Source organism: Mandrillus leucophaeus, unplaced genomic scaffold (assembly GCF_000951045.1).
Source record: "Mandrillus leucophaeus isolate KB7577 unplaced genomic scaffold, Mleu.le_1.0 Scaffold772, whole genome shotgun sequence".
Lineage (NCBI taxonomy): Eukaryota > Metazoa > Chordata > Mammalia > Primates > Cercopithecidae > Mandrillus > Mandrillus leucophaeus.
In genome coordinates, this window is record NW_012108386.1 from 564,348 (window position 1) to 586,681 (window position 22,334).

At 45.3% G+C, this 22,334-nt stretch overlaps 1 protein-coding gene across 2 annotated transcripts in view; it reads right to left on the minus strand.

The window, feature by feature from the left end:
• Positions 1-1,940: 1,940 nt before the first annotated feature.
• The window catches only part of EGFR (epidermal growth factor receptor), a 100,788-nt gene continuing 80,394 nt past the window's right edge, over positions 1,941-22,334 (minus strand). For both annotated transcript variants that reach the window (XM_011966773.1, XM_011966774.1), the window contains 8 exons: positions 20,526-20,681; positions 19,556-19,631; positions 13,537-13,683; positions 12,043-12,140; positions 11,108-11,275; positions 10,690-10,737; positions 9,845-9,953; positions 1,941-8,327 (listed from right to left, as the gene is read on the minus strand). In XM_011966773.1, coding sequence (XP_011822163.1) covers positions 7,966-8,327; positions 9,845-9,953; positions 10,690-10,737; positions 11,108-11,275; positions 12,043-12,140; positions 13,537-13,683; positions 19,556-19,631; positions 20,526-20,681 — 1,164 coding nt within the window. In that variant the 3' untranslated portion in view covers positions 1,941-7,965. The remainder of the gene's footprint in view (positions 8,328-9,844; positions 9,954-10,689; positions 10,738-11,107; positions 11,276-12,042; positions 12,141-13,536; positions 13,684-19,555; positions 19,632-20,525; positions 20,682-22,334) is intronic.

Genomic DNA, 22,334 nt, shown 5'->3' on the forward strand with positions numbered 1-22,334 from the left:
CTGTTCAGCGGGATGGCCGGCTGTGGCCTCCACTTGGGGAACATTTCAGGCTCAGAAAGCCAGCACCCCACAGTACTCCCCACACTTGCCTCATCTGCAGAATCCGGCCTTTCTCTATATGGACTAAACCCCCTAATTGAAGGCTTTGATTATAACAAACCTGCGTGTGCCTGAGGTGTTCCCAGGCAGCCAGGGTGTGGAGACTCAGGAGCTGACAGAGGAGTGGGTGGAGGCGAGGCCCAGAGGCCAGCGGGTTCCCACATGGGATGCTGGGCCTTGAGCAGAATGCTGGGAAGCTCCAGATTTTCTCATTCGTCGTGGACCTGGCTATTCTGAAGTCCTGCTTCCACATGGAAATGTGGTTTACTCTCAGCCCCATGTTTGTGCATAGGCAACGGGTGGCATTCACCAGGAACAGCACAAAAGCAAAGCTGCGATCTTCCTGGAAACAGAGTCAGCACTGCGAGCATTAGGGGTGGTGTGAGCTGGCACAGCCTGCTTCCTGCCCGCACTTCTGTGTGAAAGAAATAAGTCAGGGCACTGTGCAGCCACCGGCTGGTGGAGGGAAAGGTGCTGGAGGGAGAGGCTTTACGAAAGTCAGAGCCACCAGGAGCCCCAGGGCCATCCCATCAGTCCAGACGAGCTGCGTCTGGTGCTGGTCCACTCTCCGATGCCCACGGGAGGCACCCTGCCTGTCCTCCTCGCCCTGTGCATCCCCACCCAGCCTCCTGGCTGCTCGGCCCTTGATGCTGGGTTTTGGGAAGCTGTTCTCTCCTCTTCGGTGGCATCATCTGCTTCATCAACAGGTTTGCTTTTTCTCAGGTGTTGAGTTCAAATCCCCTAACTCTACTTTTACAGCTAGAACTGAGAAAACTTTCCATACTCGTTTATCTGTTTAAGCATTTAAACACATAACCTGAGTTTTTATAATATGCCATGTAACGATGTTCACATGGTCCCATAAGATGATAATACCATGTTTTCACTGTATCTTTTTAATATTTAGCTATGTTTTATATATATAGATCCTTACCATTGTACTGCAGTTGCCTGCAGAATTCAGTATAGTCCCAGGCTGTACAGATCATTAGCCTAGGAACAACAGACGACACCATATAACTTACGCGTGTGCTGGGCTGTGCCATCTAGGTGTGTGAAGTACACTCTGTGACACTCGCACAGTGATGACATCTCTTAATGATGCGTTTCTCAGAACATGCTCCTGTGTTAAGGAAGCCTGACTGCAGTCTGAGCTCGATCTCCCTAGAACCCTCCCCTGCCACACCATGGCTATTCCCATATGCGGGTAGTGGCTTCATTACATTAAACATGGCAGTGAGAGCTCCTGCCATGAAAGTTCTGGGTGGAGGGTGGGACCGCCCACACGTAAGGGAGGTTGGCGGGGAGTGAGTGGGGTAGCTGAGTGGGAGGCCCCATGCCCATGCTGAGACCCACTTAATTCCTCTGATTTTTAGCAGAATCAGGGTAAACGTCTACTTATTTTGGTGCTCTGAAGAAACAAAACCTGGGCTTGCCATAGAAAAATCTGTTCCCTCAGGGAATTCCCTCTTGGCTCTGTGAAGGAGAAAAACTACGAAGGGATCTTGGGAATGAGGGGTCTCAGGGGCACTGGAAGGCCCTGGCATGTGACGAGCTTGAGTTACAATGCACCTGAGAGCCCGAGGGGCTGGCCCAGCCACAGGAGGAAGCCTCTGAGCTGGCCTGGATTTTTTTTCCATTAAAAAGTTATCTGGTTCCTGGGGTGTGATGGTGATGGTGGGAGAGGCTGATAGGGAAAGGGGGGCTCTCTGTACTTTCTGCTCAGTTTTGCTGTGAACCTAAAACTGCTCTAAAAATAGTTTATTAATTTTTTCAAAAGTTATCAGGAAAGAACATCTACAGTTGGTTAGATATGACTAATAACTAGTACCAAAACGGCTTTGTTAACAAAGAATACATTATTATTATTATAAAGTACTCATGAGTAAAGAACAATGAATAATATACATCTAATTTTTTAATACTCAATGCACAATCAACATTTCTGATCAACAGTATAAACCATATAAAAGAGAATTCTGCTTTTCATTTGTACAAATACTGCTTTCATCATTGCAAAACTTTCAAGGTTAAAACGTACCATATGTCGAAGCTACAAAGCTATTGCTTGAACATTTCTGAAACGAAGTTATTGCTGTCTGTTGTTAGTCGGTTACATTGTCACCTCTAACACCAGTCATCAAATCCACAGGATCTCTTAATTTCCAAGAGATTGTATTGTACAGCAAGATTATTTTTGTGGCCAAATCAGGTCATAGGATTCCTTTTTTTAAAAAGATAAGTAAATGCATCCAGAAATGTATGCACGAGTTTAAGTTTTCCCCATAGTTTTATCTGCTAGGTGATAGGGTGGAGCTTCTTAGTGCTTCTGCTGGGAATTCAGATAGGATAGACTTGCAGCCTCAGAGGACACACTGTGGGTAGTGCAGAGAGACATGGAAGGAAAACACACTGCCTGCTACAGTTTTTATCCCAGGTATAATTTGTGAAGAATGTATAACCAGTGTTTCTTAAAGCATGAATCCTCTTGTTGAATTCTTGTTTTTATAAAAGCCATCCAACCACTTACTAAATCCTCTTGAAATCTGCCTTTTGTAATGTAACTGATAGGTCAATGTTTTCTTTCACTGTGGGAAATAAAGGCTACTTGGTTGCTTTGGGGAGAGCAACAATGTCAGCTGCATAAGTATCAGGAATATTATATTTTATTACTAGTCCACCCTTAATAAAGAGAGCAAGCTTAGGAAATGGAAAAGAGGTGTCTGTTTTATATTTCCTTTGCTTTTCAACCATTGTTTAGACACTCTCCCTTCTAGTGCTTGGAGAACCTTCATGGAAACTCTGTTCAGGTTCTTGACTCTCAGCGACAGATGCGGAGGTCTTTGTGTCTCAGTTCTCTAGTCCTGAGAATCACGTACTCCTGCAGAATTTGCCTGCAAGTCCAAGTCCTTGTGGCTAATCCCTAGGCCGGTAGTTCTCAACTTTGGCTGCACACTGGAATGACCTCAGGAGCTTTAAAACTACAAATGCTTGGGTTTCAGCCCCAGAGAGTTGCCTTTAATTGGTCTGAGGTTTAAGCTTTTTAAAAGCTCCTCAGGTGATGTCACTGCAGCCAGGGCTGAATAACTTCTTTAGGGTGGCTGGGCCCAGCCTCGGTAAGACTGTTGGTGAACTAACCAAAGTGTGCTGAACATTATTAGGGCTCTCCAGATATGACTAGTTTATACTGATAGATGCATATCAATTTTAAATATAAAAATAAAATCATTTGCATTGAAGTCACAGTGTATATATAAACCAACAAAATGCTATGTTATTGCTTTTCTTACATGTACCAGGTCACACTGGCAGATGATGAGGGTATGGCATGCAACTGGATTTTTCTAGTTGTAACAACAGACAGTGAGCCCTTTCCATTAACATTGCCCCAACAGACTCAACAGAACCTGCCTCAGACCAAGCTAAATGTGCCTTCCATCTTTTAAAATTTTCTAAATATAAAGGCGATGCTTCTCTTCTTCACCATGACAATGACCTAGCTTAGCTCCCCAATGACGTTGTGCCTTTTTGTAAGAGAGAGAAAGGGCTTTCCTCTTGCCTCAACTTAACCCTTTTAAACAAAGATTTCCGTTTCAAATTTTGATTCTATTGCAGTCTCTCTAAAGTAAACTGTGTTTCCTTTAGTAGAAAAATGAGTTTCTAAAAATATATTGTACAAAGTTCAGTGCTACATAAAGAGGACGATATCCCACAAAAAAGTTACAAAAATAGATTTACATTTAAAAATCCTGTCTGTGTCTTTAATAGTACAAAGCTGTACCCCTGGTATGGCAGGCGTGGCTGGTGAGAGAGGCAAGGATTTCTGTTCTGCAAGGTTTTACAGCCCCCAGACAAGGAAATGTGAGCAGATCATTATATTGCAATAAAAATGTGTGCTTATCACAAGAAAGAAATGCAGAGTAGACGTTGAGGGCAATTTCAATAGGTGTTGCCTACGCGGAATAGCAGCTCATTCATAAAGGAGGGGAGAGACTGGTTTCTATAACTTACTTAGAGAATGTGGAGGGTTCCCAGGGCTTTTTCAAGGATCCAGTGCGGGTATTTGCCCCTTTCCAGCTGAACTGCTGGTGACGATGATGAATTGGAGGCTTTTGGAATGGCCACTAGCAGCCAAGTCTCAGGCTTATCAGTGACTGCAAATTGTTCTCTCCACTGCACATGGGAATCTCTACCTTACCCAGCCTTTTATTCTACTCTGACTGGGGGCCCTGGTATAGACCCACAGTCCTGTACAACTGAAGACCCTAGAAATAAGGGTTTCAACCCTGGTTGCCCATTAGAATCATGAAAGAGCCCCTGAGATTTGGGTTGAATTGGTCTGCAGAGACCCCAAGCCCCTTCTTTTGAAGCTCCACAGGTGATTCTCTTCTGCCTGAGGGGAGGTGCTGAGTTCCAGTCACTAACCAGCCTCATCCTACGCAAGTGCAACCAGAGGCCTAGTGAGAGTGGCACTGGATGGGTGGCCCCCCAGCGAGTGCCAAGCAGACCCCCACCAGGCCCTTCCTTTAGGCCAGAGGTTCTGGAAACTTTGATGAATGTTGCAGTAACCAGGGGGTGCTCTGAAAAGGCCTTATGGCTGGGCTGCACCTGAGAAAATCAAGTCACAATCTTTCTGGTTGGGACCAGGAGATTCCCAAGGGCAGTCACCCTTGAGAACCAGTGCCTTTCCTGCTAAGCAATCCACAGTCCCCTTATGTCTGCAGTTGTGAGGTGGAGGTGGTAAGTCACAACATCAAGAACTTTCAGCAAACACCTAAGCTTTGTTGTCATCAGCTGGAGTGCAATAGGATGCGTCCACAGTGCTCCCCCTTACAACCTGGACTCACAGCGAATATAGAGTTTAGAAGACTCATCCCTTCTTTGATCCCTCATGGGGTGACAGGCATGGAGCAATTAGAGCAGCTCCTTAGAGATGATGCAAGAAGACGCACGAACGCTGGGGGCACCTGTGAATATGAGCTCTCAGCTCCTCACTTTCCTTTGACCTCTGTTTCCAAAGGCCACATCTGAAGCTGGGGTCATGGGGTAAGGTCTTCCAGGAACCTGAGGAAGAAACAGCCGACAGGCTCCCTGTAGGGTATTAAGGCCAGGCTATCAATCAGGAAGACCTTCAGGGATGGAGTCCAAGCTTTGAGAACTGACGAACAGGGCTGTTAGGTGAAAATCATGGGACTTTGGGCAGCTCCTCTCCCGACCTGCCCACCATGGTCGCCAGATCCGTGGAGAGGCCAATGGCTTTGCAGCTTGTACCAGACAGAACTGTGCCTCCCTGGACAGATGAAGTGAGAACTATTTTGGGAAGTACAATCTTAAAATTAATACATTTAGCAACTAAACTTTATGGTGGAAAATTAAAATATGAAGGAGAAGAAAGCTAGAATAGCTGTTGCTCTTTTATTATGTTAGCGTTTCAAACTACAAAAATACTAGAATTTAATGCTACAATGTGACTCGCTTACAACTGACCTGCCTCATCAATCATCTGCTCCTTGACACATAAGTGACAGCAGAATGTGAGTCCTGTTTCCCAGTTCTGACTGAAATATTTCTGTTTGTCCTGAGGTGAATGAATAATGGAAGTGGTTTACTGATGATAAAAAATCTCAGATTCTTAGAAATGTTGCGTAGTCTTCTCACTAAGCATGTGCAGAGATGATAGCTCAAAATCCCCGTGGGGGATGCAACTTTTAGGGATCTTGCGGGATAAGCCAAGCTCATCCCCTGGCTTAGAGGGAGCAGGTTGCTAGGGCGACTGACCTCAGCCTTATGCGGACTTCAGCAGTGAAGGCGTCTGGCAGCTGTTTCCTTGATCAGGGTGCCCCTGCTGCACCTGCACTTTCCACCTCCCCTGTGGCTGAGACCTGGTCATCCTCCTGTGAGGCCTCCCTGATGAGCCTTCCAGGTCTCCTCAGGCAGGACCCAACCTTCCTGCTCTGTGCTCTCACAGTGCCTGGCTGACGGGTCCTGTCTAGCATTTGTCAGGTTGTTTTAAGGTTAGCATCTTTGAGTCTATTTCCTTTGCTAAATTGTAAATTTCTCAGAATCAGGGACTATGTTTTATTTATCTTTGTACCTTTCATACCCATACCAGGTTAGTATAGGTGCTTAGGGGTATTTGAGAGCATAATAGAGTGGAAATGAATATAATTTTATTTTCATTGAGACAAAAATCAAATACTTTCTTAACAAAGCTGTAGGGGCCCTGACTGATCTGGGAGTCAAAAAATACTTTAAAAGCAAAAGGAATATTTTGTATGTGTGTGTGACTGAACATAACTGTAGGCTGAAAATATTTTCTGAACCATTTCTTCCTTGATAAATTGGATGGGATGGATATTGACTAGGGGAGTTTAAAACACTGTTTACAAAGGGCTGCTGTTAACCAGTCAGGTTACAGGGCACACACAGATTAAGAAAAAAGGTGGGATCCTAACTAGCTGAGTCTTCCAATTGTAGAGAAATTATTTTAGCAAGGAACTTTTTTTCTTCTAAAACATCTGCAAATGTTGTGAAAGCATTATCAATTTCAAACCCTAGTTTCATATTTACTACCTGAATTCCACATTACTCATAATGCCACTCTCATTCGCACCTGTAAAATGTCCCGTTGTGGCCAGAGCTGTAAGTGCTTGAATAGCTGACTCAGGGCGGAGACACTTTTTGTTTGACAAAGGGTAAGGATGGGGTCTGGGGGCAGCTGACCTGGAGGGAACATATACTCTTTGAGTAAATAGCTTTTAAAGTGAAGTAAAAGGAGAAAATTATCTTCCATGAGGAACCCAAATGAATTTTGGGGGGTTGGGGTGATGGCTAAAGGAGATTTCAGAGCAGCTTCATTTTTGTGGTCTCCTGCTCTATGCCCCAAAGGACCTGATGCATTTCATCTAAGCCTCAAATTAGGAGGTATGTTTTTGCGAGAACAAAAGCGGTGCTCTCCTTAGGTATTCCACATTCTCAGCTGTGGGCTATTGGTCTGAATGCCGATGAATCCAACATGGGCTGGAATCCGAGTTATTATTTGATGTGTCATCCTCTCTTGCTGATTTCATGACAGCAAGACAGGGGCAGCATACTGAGTTTCAAAACAATGGAATGGAAGACAAACAAGTCAGTCTAACGCTCACGACTGGAAACCACTAGTCAACCAGTGGGGAGTAAGTACCGTGGGGACATTTTTACAAAAGTAAGTCTAAGGAAGAATTCTATCCCCTCCATTTCCTTTTTGCCCAGGAAGGGACAGAGTGGCTTATCCTATTGTACCTGCCATGACTTGATACAGTACCGATCCGGCCTGCTGGGGCCATGAAGGGCTTCTTGGATCTTTAGTGTTTTGCAGTGGAAGCCTTGAAGCACAACCACTGGAATCAAGCGTCCACTGGAAGACTTGTGGCCTGCGCTTCTTGCTTACAGTTGGGCCTGGATGAACTCAGGGTGGCAAGTGCTACCAGCAAGCTTCTTCTTTGTTGGAAGAGCCCATTGAAGTAAAAATGAATAGTGACAATGAAAAACTCCAAGATCCCCAATCAATAAAAATCCTGACATATACTTTTTTTTTTTTCAAATATACCTCCTTGAAGGATAAACTTCTGTTCAAAGGGACAATATTCTTGCTGGATGCGTTTCTGTAAATGCTTCACAGTTTGAAGACAAAGGAATGCACCTGCAACTTCCCAAAATGTGCCCGAGGTGGAAATACTTCCTGGCTGATCGGTGTAAACGTTGCGAAACCAGTCTGTGGGTCTAAGAGCTAATGCGGGCATGGCTGTTGGGATGGAGGACCCGCTGTGGCTTGGTCCTGGGTATTGAAAGAGTCTGGATTTTAAGGGCTCATGCTGTCCTCCGTGGTCATGCTCCAATAAATTCACTGCTTTGTGGTGCGACCCTTAGGTATTCTGCATTTTCAGCTGTGGAGCCCTTAAAGATGCCATTTGGCTTGGCTTCCTTGGGAAAGAAGTCCTGCTGGTAGTCAGGGTTGTCCAGGCTAATTTGGTGGCTGCCTTTCTGGGCCCAATGAGCAGGGCTGTCGAATGTGCTGTTGACACAGGTGGGCTGGACAGTGTTGAGATACTCGGGGTTGCCCACTGCGGTGCTGTGGGGGTCCTGGTAGTGTGGGTCTCTGCTGGGCGCAGGGTTCAGAGGCTGATTGTGATAGACAGGATTCTGCACAGAGCCAGCGGGCCTTTTGGGAACAGACTGGTTTATGTATTCTGAAAGTGGAAAGAAATCAGAGGTGAAGTAATCAGCAAAGCACCATCCCATGCAAGATCCCCGGGTTCTGAACCCTGTGAATGTCTTCAACAGGGAGACTTATGACAGGGAGCAGGAGCCTTGGGAGGGCCCTCTTGCTGTTGCTGCAAAAGAAACTGGGTTCTTTCCTGCACTTCTCAAAGTAATGGACACGTGTGTCTTTTGTAAATCTAAAGTTCTCAGAGGATAGCCTGCTTTGAGGACTGTGTGTGTGTGTGTGTGTGTGTGTGTGTGTGTATGTGCATGCATGTGTACATGTATGTGTGGTGTGTATGTGGTATGTGTGTCTGGTGTGTGTATATGTGTGTGTATGTGTGCTCTGTGTGTAGTGTATGTGTGTGTGGTGTATGTTTGTATGTGTGTGGTGTGTGCATGTGTGGTGTGTGTGTGTGTATATGTGGTGTGTGTGTACGTATGTATGGTGTGTGTGGTGTGTATGTGTCTATGTGTGTATGTAAGTGTGGTATGTGTTTGTGTGTGTGGTGTGGGGGTGTGTGTGTACATATGTGTATGTGGTATGTGTACATGTGTGTCTGTGGTGTGGGTATGTGTACATGTGTGTATGTGTGGTGTGTGGTGTGTATATGTATGTGTGTGGAGTTTTTGTGTGTATGTGGTGTGTATGTGTGTATGTACGTGTGGTGTGTGTGGTGTGGGTGTGTATGTGTGCGTACATACGTGTATGTGGTGTGTGTACGTGTCTGTGGTGTATGTGTGTGGTGTGTGTACGTGTGTGTGGTGTGTGTGTATGTATGTGTGGTATGTGTATGTGTGTGTATATATGTGTGTATACATGTGTATGTGTGGTGTGTGTGGTGTGTATGTGTGTATGTGTGTGGGGTTTTTGTGATGTGTGTGGTGTATGTGTGGTGTAAGTGTGTATACATGTATGTGTGTGTGGTGTGTGTGTGTATATGTGTGTGCATGTGTATGTGTCTGTGTATGGTGTGTGCGGTCTGTGTATGTGTGTGGTGTGTGTATATGTGTGTGTGTGTGTATATATGTGTGTGTGTTAGCAGGTTGTGAGTGTCTGGATAAAGCTTAAAATTTATTAATATTAACTAATATTTAATTAGTGAAATATATGTTTCACAGGTCAAGAATAGAGCCAGCAGAGAGAACAGGGATCAAATCTGTCACACACACACATACACATACACAGATGTACACACATCATGCACATACTCACACACACACGTATGTCTGTCGTTTGTTTCATAATCTGGAAATTTTGCAGATTCATTCTTAAAACAGAGGTACAGCAAACAACCCAGACACAACAAGGAGCTTGTGCAGGCTCCATCATGTGTTTATCTGCTCCTTACGCCCTTCACTGTGTCTGCAAATCTGTCACTGTTTCCCCCTCTGGAGATGCTGGAGGGAGCACCTGGCTTGGACACTGGGTGGTGGAGACTGGCTGCTGCTGAGTGGGTCGAGGAGGCTGAGGAGCAGGAATGTTTCCAGACAAGCCACTCACCAGGCACTGGGAGGAAGGTGTCGTCTATGCTGTCCTCAGTCAAGGCGCCTGTGGGGTCTGAGCTGTATCGCTGTAAGAAGCTGTCTTCCTTGATGGGACAGCTTTGCAGCTGCAGGAGGAAATGAGGGAAGGTTACTCCAGTCAGGGCTGCTCCAACTTCAGTGTGTGCAAAAATCACCTGAAATCTCCTTGAGATGCAGGTTCTGATTCGTAGGTCAGGCAGGCCTGAGAGTCTGCACCCTAGCGGGTGCCCGTGCTACTGGGCCGCAGGCTGCAGGGCGGGCAGCGGGGCTGTGCTGGGTGCTGTCCAGCAGAACTTTCTGCAGTGAGGGAGGTATGCTATGAGCGGTGCTCTTCAATACGGTCGCCACTAGGCACGTGTGGCTACTGGACACTTCACATGTGTGAGAAACTGAATTTTATATTTCATTTCATTTTAACTTACTAACATTTAAGTTGAAGTAGCCACATGTGGCTAGTGGTTTCTGCATGGCACAGTGTGGTCTAGACCAGAGCCTCACATTTCAACAGGCATCAGCATTACCTGGAAGGTGGCTCAAACAAAGACTACTGGGCGCCAGCCCCAGGGGTCCTGATTTGGTCAATCTGGGGCGGTGGCCTGAAAAATGGCATTTCTAACAAGCTGCCAGGTGATGCTGCTACTGGTCCAGGAGCCACGCTTTGAATGGCACTGTGAGGCATGACAGCCATGCAAGGAAAAACCCACACAGGAAGAAAACTCAAGATTATCTGGGTTAAGACTATTTAGGTTAAGGCATTTTCCATGTATAATAGAGTCGTAGTGCAGTGCTGTAAATGCTGGCTTATAAGGTGTTCATACATACCCCATTTCTATCAATGCAAGCCACAGTGGAATTGTTGCTAGTTGCACTCTGAAAAAGAAACAGAGAAGTTGCCCATGGAATGCTTGTACCGCATCTCATCCACTTTTCCTGAATGCAAGTGGTGTGCCTCATGGAGGATATATCGTGAAGGTGTTTAATTTTTGTCTTAATCATTAGTTTTAGAGCAACTATGTTTAGTTTTGATTTAATTCTGTTCCATAGTGGACCTAAAAGGCTTACAATCAAGTTGTTGCAATGCAACAAAGTAATACACTTATTTAATTTATTTTGATTTTACTATTTGGTTAAAATTGACTTTATCTCCATGTGAGTTTCACTAGATGGTTGTTATTTTCCCTAAAATTCATTCATTTTGTTCAATTTGAGAGACAGCTTGAGAGAGACAGAGGTTTCATACCAGAGAGCTCAGGAGGGGAGTCCGTGACGTGGAGGGGCTGCTGAAGAAGCCTTGCTGTGGGATGAGGTACTCGTCGGCATCCACCACGTCATCCATGTCTTCTTCATCCATCAGGGCACGGTAGAAGTTGGAGTCTGTAGGGCTTGGCAAATGCATTCTTTCATCCCCCTGGTGCAGAGATTTTGAGGCTATTAGAATGGCCCATAGAAATGCTATTCCACTTCTTGGCTATAGGAGCAGGGCTCTATTGCCAGCAGGTGCCTGTGTGTTTGCCAATTTTGTTATAATGAAATCCCCCTTAGTTCTCTGAATTATAGCTGCCTCCCTCATGGCATGTGGGTGCCTTAAAATAAAACATGAACCATCCTTTGATGCTTGAAAGTCCCTACATGGGATGCAAATAGCTTCTGAGGAAATAGGGAAGAAGCTGCAGCGTTCATCGAGTGTGCACCTTGCTGTGAGGTACTAGGGAGTGTATTTTGCAACATATCTTATTAAATCTTTGAGACCAATCCTGTGAGCCTGGTTTTGGTATTCCCATGTTATGGAAGGAGATAGGTGGATCGGCTGCCTGGGTAATGGGACGAAGTGGAGAGTCAGGGGTGTGAAGCCAGGTCTGCCTGACACCAAGGCCAATAGACCATGCTTCTCTGTTAGACCCAGCTGAAGCTTTGGCTAGCTGGACAGTGAGGATGAGCGTGGGAGGAGAGTTCAGACGGGGACGGGGAGATGGAGTTGGGTGGGCCCCACTCACGGACCCTGCTTAGTTCACGATGTGGCCTGCGCCTTAACTGAGGCTTGCTCTAATGTGCTGGAGGGTTTAATAATTCGATCTGGGACACAGGGAGGCCAGGTTGACATGTGACAGAGCACAGTGACATGAGATGCTTATTAGAGGGACTCTTCCCAATGGAAGGACAGGTTACGATTTGTACCTGAATAACCAGGTAGCGCTGGGGGTCTCGGGCCATTTTGGAGAATTCAACGATCAACTCACGGAACTTTGGGCGACTATCTGCGTCTATCATCCAACCTGGGGAAGGAATGAGAAAAAACAGTGCAATTACAACACTGGAAGAAATGATAAAGATGGCATTGCTTAAAGAAGGCATTGGTGATGCAACACTTCCAGTCAAATAAGTGATGAAAGAACCAAGTCTTTGTGGTAGACTTTTCTGTCTTGGCCAGCTAGTACTGGTTACTGTTTAAAGACCATGCCAGCACCGTACATTTGAATCAGAATAACAATAATGCCCTCCAGTTTTTCTACGCCCACTCTTCCTGGGGTCAGCATCCTGTGTTGTCGCCTGAGGGGATGGAGCAGTGTGGGTTTGTGCAATTGCTCTCTGTGAACTATCCTGACTGCAGGGTGTCCTGCACCAAGGTCCTCACTCGACATCCACCCTCAGCATTCTTTCAGGCAGGAAATCAGATGCAACGTAGAAAAATAGGCTTTAAAGAATTTGGGGTTGGGTCCGGGCCCCTGCCCCTGGCGTCTCCAGTACAGCACATACCCAGTGGGCATACATGCAAGTGAGAGGGCTGGCTGCGCTGGCAACTTCCATAGAAGGACACACTGTTAACTGTGCTGCTGCATGTGACTACCCAACCATCTAAATCCAGATTAAACAAGTTGGAGGTACGGCTACTGCCTGGAAATCCTCATGCCTCTTGAGGGATCACATTTATTTTCCGTCCACAGGATGTCAAGCTATTTTAGGCCAGACTGCTATGTAACCTTAGACGAATCACGTGGCTTCTCTGGATTACAGCTTCCTCAGCTCAAACCAAGGAAGTTAAAAAAGATTAACTCTGTGGTCTAGAGTTCAGAAAGGCACTAATATTTACATTAACTTGGCTCTGTCATATTCCCTATACAACTTTTTTTGCGAATGCTCATCCCATGTATGTAATGCTACCTCCAGAGCCCACTGCACTCGTGAATCTGGTAGAATAATAGCATCGATCAAATTACACACTCTTATGTGCAGAGACTTCACATAAATCCACTGGTTTAAAAAGTTTAAGTCAAAGCAGAAATGTTGACTCTATTAGCCTTATGTTGTTACTCACTGTAATGCATTTAAAAACATTCAGTCTCTCTGGTAACAGGCTTCAAAATACAGGGCAACTCGGTATTTCATTGAGTAACTCGGCGAATAGAGTATTTCGGTGTAATGGCTTGCGGAAGACTTGTTTTATTTATTTGCTTGCAAACATAGGCAAATGTCAGGTCACACTGCCCAATGAGTCAAGAAGTATCTTTAGAAGAATGCTTGAAGGGGTATTTACAGATGTTTCTGGATTTGTGTGCCTGCCTTAAGTAATGTGATGACATTTATCCAGGGATGCAAAGGCCCCAGCTGTTTGGCTAAGAGCAGCCACCAAGGCTCAGCTAGGCAGTGTGGACAGCCCCACTGGTCACTCACACTTGACCATGATCATGTAGACATCGATGGTACATATGGGTGGCTGGGGGAGGCGTTCTCCTTTCTCCAGGATGGAGGAGATCTCACTGGCAGGGATTCCGTCATATGGCTTGGATCCAAAGGTCATCAACTCCCAAACGGTCACCCCTGAGAGGATGAAGCAAGAAAAGAAGGCAGTGGGATCATGAAGGAATGATCACAATCCCTTGCTTTAGTCATCATTACTGGTTACTGTTTCTTGATGTTTAGAAACCTACATTTCTGTAGTCTTGGGCAATTTGCTTCAGTGCTGGAAGCCTCAGTTCACCTCTCTATAAAGTGGGATAAGAACAGTATCTGTTTCACAGGATGGCTGTGAGGACCCAACAAGATAATACAACTGAAATCTGTTGTATTAGCACAATGCCCAGCAAGTAGTAAGTGACTGATAAGTGGTAAACTTTGGTAATTAACAATAAAGACAACAGTAACTCTACTAGCATAAATATTATGCTCCAGACAGGATATACACTCAGTCACCTGCTCTGAGGGACCTGTATCTGCAGAAGGAGGAAGATGCAGATTCTGAACAGGGCTGTAAACTGCACATTTTTAGATCATAAAAAATTGGAAATGAAAAAGCTTATGTTCCTTTTGATAAAAATAAAAACCTCAGGAAGAAACTGAATCCCTGAACAGACCAATAATGAGCTCCAAAATTGAATCAGTAATAAATAGCCTACCAACCAAAACAAAGCCCAAGACTAGATGGATTCACAGCCAAATTCTACAAGATGTACAAAAAACCCCGGATATTATTCCTACTGAAACTCTTCCAAAAAAATTGAGGAGGAAGGACTCCTCCTTAACTCATTCTATGAGGCCAACATCATCCTGATACCAAAACTTGGCAGAGATACCACACAAAAAAAGAAAACTTCAGGCCAATATCTCTGATGAACATAGAGGTAAAAATCCTCAACAAAATACTGACAAATTGAATCCAGCAGCACATCAAAAGCTTAAGCCACCACAATCAAGTCAGTTTCATCCCTGGGATGCAAGGTTGGTTTAACATACGTAAATCAATAAATGTGATTCACCACATAAACAGAGCTGAGGACAAAAGCCACATGATCATCTCAATAGCTGCAGAAAGGGCTCTCAATAAAATTCAACATGTTAAAAACTCTCAATAAACTAGGTATTTAAGGAACAAATCTCAACATAATAGCCATCTATGACAAACCCACAGCCAACATCATATTGAATGGGCAAAAGCTGAAAGCATTCCCTTGAAAACTGACACAAGACGAGGATTCCCTTTCTCAACGCTCCTATTCAACATACTATTGGAAGTCCTGGCCAGATAAATCAGGTGAGAGAAAGAAATAATGGGCATCCAAACAGGAAGAGAGGAAAACAACTATCCCTGATTGCAGATGACATGATCCTATATCTAGAAAACCCCGTAGTCTTGACCCAAAAACCCTTAAGCTGATAAACAACTTCAATGAAGACTCAGTTGTACGAAATCAATGTACAAAAATCATTAGCATTCCAATATGCCAACAACAGTCAAGCTGAGAGCCAAATCAAGAATGTAATTCAATTCACAATTGCCACAAAAAGAATAAAATACCTAGGAATACAGTCAACCAGGGAGGTGAAAGATCTCTACAATGAGAACTACAAAACACTGCTTAAAGAAATCAGAGATGACACAAACAAATGGAAAAACATTCCATGCTCGTGGATAGAAAGAATCAATATCATTAAAATGACTATATTGCCCAAAGTAATTTATAGATTAAATGTTACTCCTATCAAACTACCAATGAGATTCTTCACAGAACTAGAAAATACAATTTAAAAATTCACATGGAACCAAAAAAGAGCCTGAATTGCCAAGGCAATCCTAAGCAAAAAGAACAAAGCTGGAGGCATGATGCTACCTGACTTTAAACTACAGGGATACAGTAACCAAAACAGCATGGTACTAGTACAGAAACAGACATACAGACCAATGAAACAGAATAGAGAGCCCAGAAATAAGGCTGCACACCTACAACCATGTGATCATTGACAAAGTTGACAGAAAAAAAAAAAAAGCAATGGGGAAAGGACTCCCTACTCAATAAATGACAACTAGCTAGCCATAAAGAAGATTGAAACTGGACTCCTTCCTTACACCATATACAAAAATCAACTCAACATGCATTAAAGACTTAAATGTAAAACCCCAAACTATAAAAACCCTGGAAGACAACCTAGGTAATACCATTCTGGATATAGGAATGGGCTAAGATTTCATGATGAAGACACATCAAGCAATTGCAACAAAAGCATAAATTGACAAATGGGCTCTAACTAAACTGAAGATCTTCTGCACAGCAAAAGAAACTATTGTCAGAGTGAATAGACAGCCAACAGAATGGGAGAACATTTTTGCAAGCTATAAATCTGAGAAGGGTCTAATAACCAGCATCTACAAGGAACTTAAGCAAATTTACAAGAAAAAATGAAACAATCCCATTAAAAAGTGGGCAAAGGAAATGAGCAGACACTTTTCAGAAGAAGACATACATGCAGCCAACAAGTATATGAAAAAGAGCTTAACATTACGGACCATTAAAAAAATAAAAATCAAAACCACAATGAGATACCATCTCATACCAGTCAGATGGCTATTATTGAAAAGTAAAAAAAAAAAAAAAAGAAGAAGAAAACCCGACAGATGCTGGTGAGGTTGTGGAGAAAAAAGGAATGCTTTTACACTGTTGGTGGGAATGTAAATTAGTTCAATTATTGTGGAAAAGAGTGTGGCAGTTTTGCAAATAGCTGAAAACAGAACTACCATTTGACCCAGCAATCCCATTACTCAAAGGAATATAAATCATTCTACCATAAAGACATATGCATGTGTATTTTCACAGCAGCACTATTCACAATAGCAAAGACGTGGAATCAACCTAAATGCCCATCAATGACAGACTGGATAAAGAAAATGTGGCACATATATACCATGGAACACTATGCAGCCACAAAAGAGAACGAGATCATGTACCTTGCAAGAACATGGATGGAGCTAGAGGCCATCATCCTTAGCAAACTAATGCAGGAACAGAAAATCAAATACTGCATGTTCTCACTTATAAGTGGGAGCTAAATGATGAGAACACATGGACATGTAGAGGGGAACAACACACACTGGGGTCTATAAGAAGGTGGAAGGATGGGAGGAGGGAAAGGATCAGGAAAAATAACTAATGGGTACTAGGCTTAATCCCTGGGTGACGAAGTAATCTGTATAACAAACCCCCATGACATAGATTTACCTATGTAACAAACCTGCACATACACCCCTGAACCTAAAATGAAAGTTAAAAAAATGACAGGTACTAAAATCTAAAAAACACGAAACCACATAAAGATATAACAAGCATAGAATAAAAACCGTCATATTTTCCGTTCAAAATCAAACAACTATGACAGTTAAAAACAAGTGAAAGCAGTGATAATTTTAGAACCAGTGTTTTTTCAGACAACCCCGAGTTCTGATGGCCCTCCCATCTCTGGGTAACAGAGGCCATTCCCAAATGGAATCACCTGAATTAATATACAGAATGCAAGCTTAACAATGGAAGGAAAGCAATGGTTTTGGGGCAAGAAAGTAGATTCTTGTGTCATCCCCTGCCCCCAACACATAGTCTATATGGATTTGTAAAAGAAAGACTGTCTCATTTCCAGATCTATGCAGTCAGTTTACTATTTAACTAGGTTTTTAAACATGCATGATGAATTCTAGTGGGAAGACAGGTTATTAGGTTTTGGAACAAATGGTGAGAGGGAGGACAGTCAGTGTAGCCAGTGTTAGGTGGAGAATGGACTGGAAGGCGTTGTGAATTCTCTCTTTAGCTCGTTGGTACAACACACTAGGTCCCTAATTTATTAAATTGAATAATTTGCCTTGACTAGAGACTAGAGAGTAGAGAAAACAGGATATGATTTTTAGACTAAAAATTCAGGCTCATGGTCTGGTAGTTCCAGTGGGCTGCCCAGGCCAGTGATTATAATCTGCTGTGGCGGCCTCAATGATGTTGAAAACACACAGTGTTTTCAGTGGGAACCTACTTCCTGAGAATGGGTGTGACCACATCAAGGCACTAAGCCACTGAATTCGAGAGGGCTTCCACTTGTACATGGAGTGTGGGCAGTGCGACGGCACATACAGGCTGTGCCTGGAGCCTGAGGGGAGGGGGACCTCATGGACGGGACAGTTGCCAGCATCCCATCAGTCATGGCCAGGTGCTCAGGTTTTATCTGAACATACCTGGAGGACCAAAGAAAGATGTTGAGCAGAGAATGAAAAGTTTGATAAAGTTAAAAAATATGCACTTTGGGAGGCCAAGGCAGGCAGATCATGAGGTCAGGAGTTCGAGACCAGCCTGGCCAACATAGTGAAACCCTGTCTCTACTAAAGATACAAAAAATTAGCTGGGCGTGGTGGCGTGCGCCTGCAATCCCAGCTTCTCAGGAGGCTGAGGCAGGAGAATCGCTTGAACCCAGGAGGCGGAGGTTGCAGTGAGCCGAGACTGCGCCACTGCATTCCAGCCTGGGTGACAGGGCAAGACTCTGTCACACACACACAAAAAAAGTTAAAAAATATATGTGGCCGCTGTCTGGAGCATAAATGAAGGGGAGCAAGTGGGAAGAGGGGAGACCAGCAGGAGACCAGGCTGTGCCTGGGGCAGGAGGGGCCGGCTGCATGGGGACAAAAGAAATGGCTTGGGGCAGGACCCCGGGGTTCCCTCGTGGAGAGGAAATACATTCTGAAAATGGCTGAAAATAACAATGCATCAGCAGACCTTTATTTCCTTATCTGCTCCATTAATCGAGGCAGCTCAGCTAACAGGTGCACACCAAACTTCACTTATTCATGGACACAAATCTCTGCCTTTGTATCATAAATCTTACATTTTAACAGAGGAGATAAAGACTCAGGAAATTTAAAAATGTGTATGTATTTGGAAAATCAGAAAGTTAATAATACTATAGGAAAAATAAAAAATACTAAATAAAAAAGGACGATATCCTGAATAATTTTGCTTTTGTGGTACTGACTATATTATTCTCGGAAATTCCCTTCAATAGTGTTCTGCTCAAATACACATTTCTAGAGAGGTGAGGCGACTCCTCCCCTTGCTCCTGTCGCTGTAGATGGCTGGGGTAACCGATTTTCCTCAGTAAAGGGGTAGGTTCATGGGTTCCAGCCTTTCAGTAAGTTGCTGGGTGAAATTCAAGGACCATGTGTGGTAACGCAGTGGAACGTGCCTGGCACAGCGGTCACAGACAATGTGTCAGCAACACTTTCTCAACATGGGAGGCCCTTGTAGGCTCAGGACAGGGCAGGGACCTAGGGCCGGGTGAGGAGAGGGGCCCTCGTGAGGATGGGTACAGGCCTGTGCTGGGCAACACTGGGATTCAGAAGAGGAAACAGAGAATCCTCTGGGGCCGGACCAGATGGTCCTCCCAAGAGTGAGAAGCAAGGGTCATCTCCCTTTCTTCTTTTATCCCTGCAGACATCCTCAGTGTGTGTCAAGCCGTTCTCTCTGACACATAAGGGCCAGGGTAGTTCATCATAAGCCTCATTTCTCTACTGGAACTTTTCCCCACCAAGCTGCTTCTGTCACCTCCCTCTGGTTCACTTCAAATTCATGGCAACGTTAATGGTTTAGTTAAAGTTAAAGTTTGGTTGGACTTTGCAGGGAGAGGCATTTCCTAAGCTCTTTCCCTCCCATACCCCGCTCCTTGCCAGACCAGCTCATCGCTATCTCCAGTGACTTTCGGACGGCAGCTGGACTCGATTTCCTCTGTCGTGTTTTCTCAGTACAATAGATAGACAGCAACGATTACATTATCATTAGTCATTATCTCGAAAGAAAATACTTGGATGTCAGAGGATATAATGTAAATTAACTAACAATAAAAGCCAGCTTGGCCTCAGTACAAATTCATTAGCATCAGGATTATGACTCACCGTAGCTCCAGACATCACTCTGGTGGGTATAAATTCGGTGTAAAATTGATTCCAATGCCATCCACTTGATAGGCACCTTGGGATGGTGAGAGATAAAGCAGTGAGACAACTATTAGTTTCCCTCTGTTGGAAAAAGTTAACTCACTCTGGACCTAATTACAAGTGACACACACAGAGGAGCCAGGTCACCCCATGACCCGTCCCCCAGGCCTGGCGCCTCCTCCCGGCAAGAGGGGATTTCAGTCTGACGGAGTTCAGGGCTGCTCTGGTAGGTGTCTGAGCACCCTCTGGGTCCTAGGTTGCTCTGGTGAGCTGGGGGCCCTGGGTGGGCCCAGTGGCCTTACTCATCCAGGTCTGTGTGTGTTTTCAGGGCCCAGCATCACAGGGTTGGTGGCTGCTAGGAGCCAGGCAGGCCAGAGTGAAACCTCAGAAGGGCATGGCTGTGGGAGGGCATTTGAGGGCATGACAGGGGACATGCATCCCTAAGTGCTATGAGGGTCCCTAAGAGAAACTTGAGCCAGAAAAGGGACAGAAGGACTCCATCACTGCCTGTCCCAGCCACGAGCCACAGACAGCCCTGGGAGCTCGGGCCCGCATGGGGGCCTTTCCTGTTCCTTAGGTGTCCTCGACAGCAGTGGGCCACCAAGGCAGCTGTGACCTTTCCCAATTGTGCTATTGAAGGGGACTTATATATCCTGCAGGGAGAGGCTGAAATCTAACCTTTGCTAATGATCACCTGGGGGTAACATCCTCATTCACTGTCCCAGCAAGTCCCATTCCCAAAGCAGCTCTGGCTCACACTGCCAGGAGACCCCGGCTGGACCAGCTGCCAGTGGCAGCTGCTGCGAGCTCACCCAGAAAGTCTGGAGAGCGTCCTCCCCTGCATGAGTTAGATAATACAGCTGGTGGGTAGGTAGCCTGGTCCCTGGTGTCAGGAAAATGCTGGCTGACCTACAAGCCACCTCCTTACTTTGCCTCCTTCTGCATGGTATTCTTTCTCTTCTGCACCCAGCAGTTTGGCCAGCCCAAAATCTGTGATCTTGACATGCTGTGGCGTTTTCACCAGTACATTCCTGGCTGCCAGGTCGCGGTGCACCAAGCGCCGGTCCTCCAAGTAGTTCATGCCCTGAAACACAGACGACCCTGTGGTGAGGGGCAGATCGTCATGGGAAGAAGCTCTGATTCTGAATTCAGGGTCATGTCCATGCCAGGCTCTGAGCCTCTCCAGCTCGAGGACTTACGGCTGGTGAACGTTAGTGACTACTGATCCAAAGAATGGCAAGGCAGATGAAAGAAGATGTAACCCGCTGCTGACTTTTGTCCATCCAGTTCCTCAAGTTTTAAGCCCAAAGGTGCCCGTACATGAGGACAAAGAAGAGCAGGAGCTCTGCTGCCCTGCTGAGACCTGTGCTTGGACTTGCTGGACTTGCCAGGCCGACCTTCATGCATGTGGTTTATCTGCAAAGTGGGGGTGGGGGGTGGCGGGGACCATGCCCTCCGAACCATGCCCTCCGAACCAAGCTGGTGCAAAGGAATGTCTGTCAGGGTTTTTAAGCCACACTCTCATTGTGCTTTCTTGGACTCTCTGACATGGTTCACTGCCTATGAAGATTTTTGTACTGTTTTACTTTTCACTGGTTTATTATTATTATTACTGAAACCACATGGATACTGAATATGCTTTTAGAAGACCCCACTCCCCTCACCTTCCTGGCTGCCTCCACAATCCTGCTGCAATTAGAATCTCTGCTCTGAGAGTAAGAAAGAGAGAATATGTGAGAAGCAGCCAGCACAGCGCCCAACAGAGTGAATTCCTAGAAATGCTACCTGACCCTGGCTGACCCTGACCCATGGCCTCTGGTAACCTTGTCACACGCACCTTCCTCCCTGCTGGCTGCTGGGGTCACTGCTGACCTCTGTTCCTCCTTGCTCGATGGATGCCTACCTTGCTGAGCCCAACTGCCCCAGGCTTTGGCATGAGCGTGGCAGCCTGCATCTCTCTGCAAGGGCCAGGCTGGCAGGTGGGAGAGGCTGGGAGGGGTCAAGTTCTGCAGACCTCTTTGTTTCTACCACTCTCTCTTCTCTGTCCCCCAAGAGGGTGGGCCACCTTTCTAGTTCCCTTTATGGCTGATGTTCATGTACTTTCTAGTACAGAGTGGGCACCACAGAAATGCTCGCTGTGGTGCAGCAAATAGAAACAAACAGGCATCCCCAGCCCGCTCCACTCTGCCATTTCTGTATGGAGGGATCCCACTGTAGTGTGACTGCAGGGAAGAGCTGTCGATGTGGATGGATTCCCAAGTTTTCCGGAAAGTTGTCTGCTTTTTGTTGCGCGAATGTTATGTGAAAATGATGCGTTGAGTTGGCATGTCAGAGCAAAATTAAAATTTTTTCTTTCTCAGGCAAAACCAGTCATCACAAGAACGTAGGGTCTCACAAAGATGCTATCAGAATTAGTCTTCGGGTGCCATTTGTGAGGCGTTTAATGTTTTTCTCTTTTGGAAAAGAGACGCTTGCCTGACACCCACGTCTCATGACTACATGGACTGTCCCCTCACCCTGCATGGCCGAGAGCGCTCCTACGGGTTTCCGGTGCTGCTGGACGTTAGTGCTTCCCTGCCTACTTAAGAGGAAATGAGCAGGTTCTTCTCCGGAACAACACTTTCAAATTAGGAAGTATTATGTCAGGATGGCGGGTGGAAAGGGAGAGGAGAGGGAGGGGCAGAAGCCGAGGAAGCGCTTCCCAAGAGGACTGGCCCAGACTCCCTGCTACTCTGGC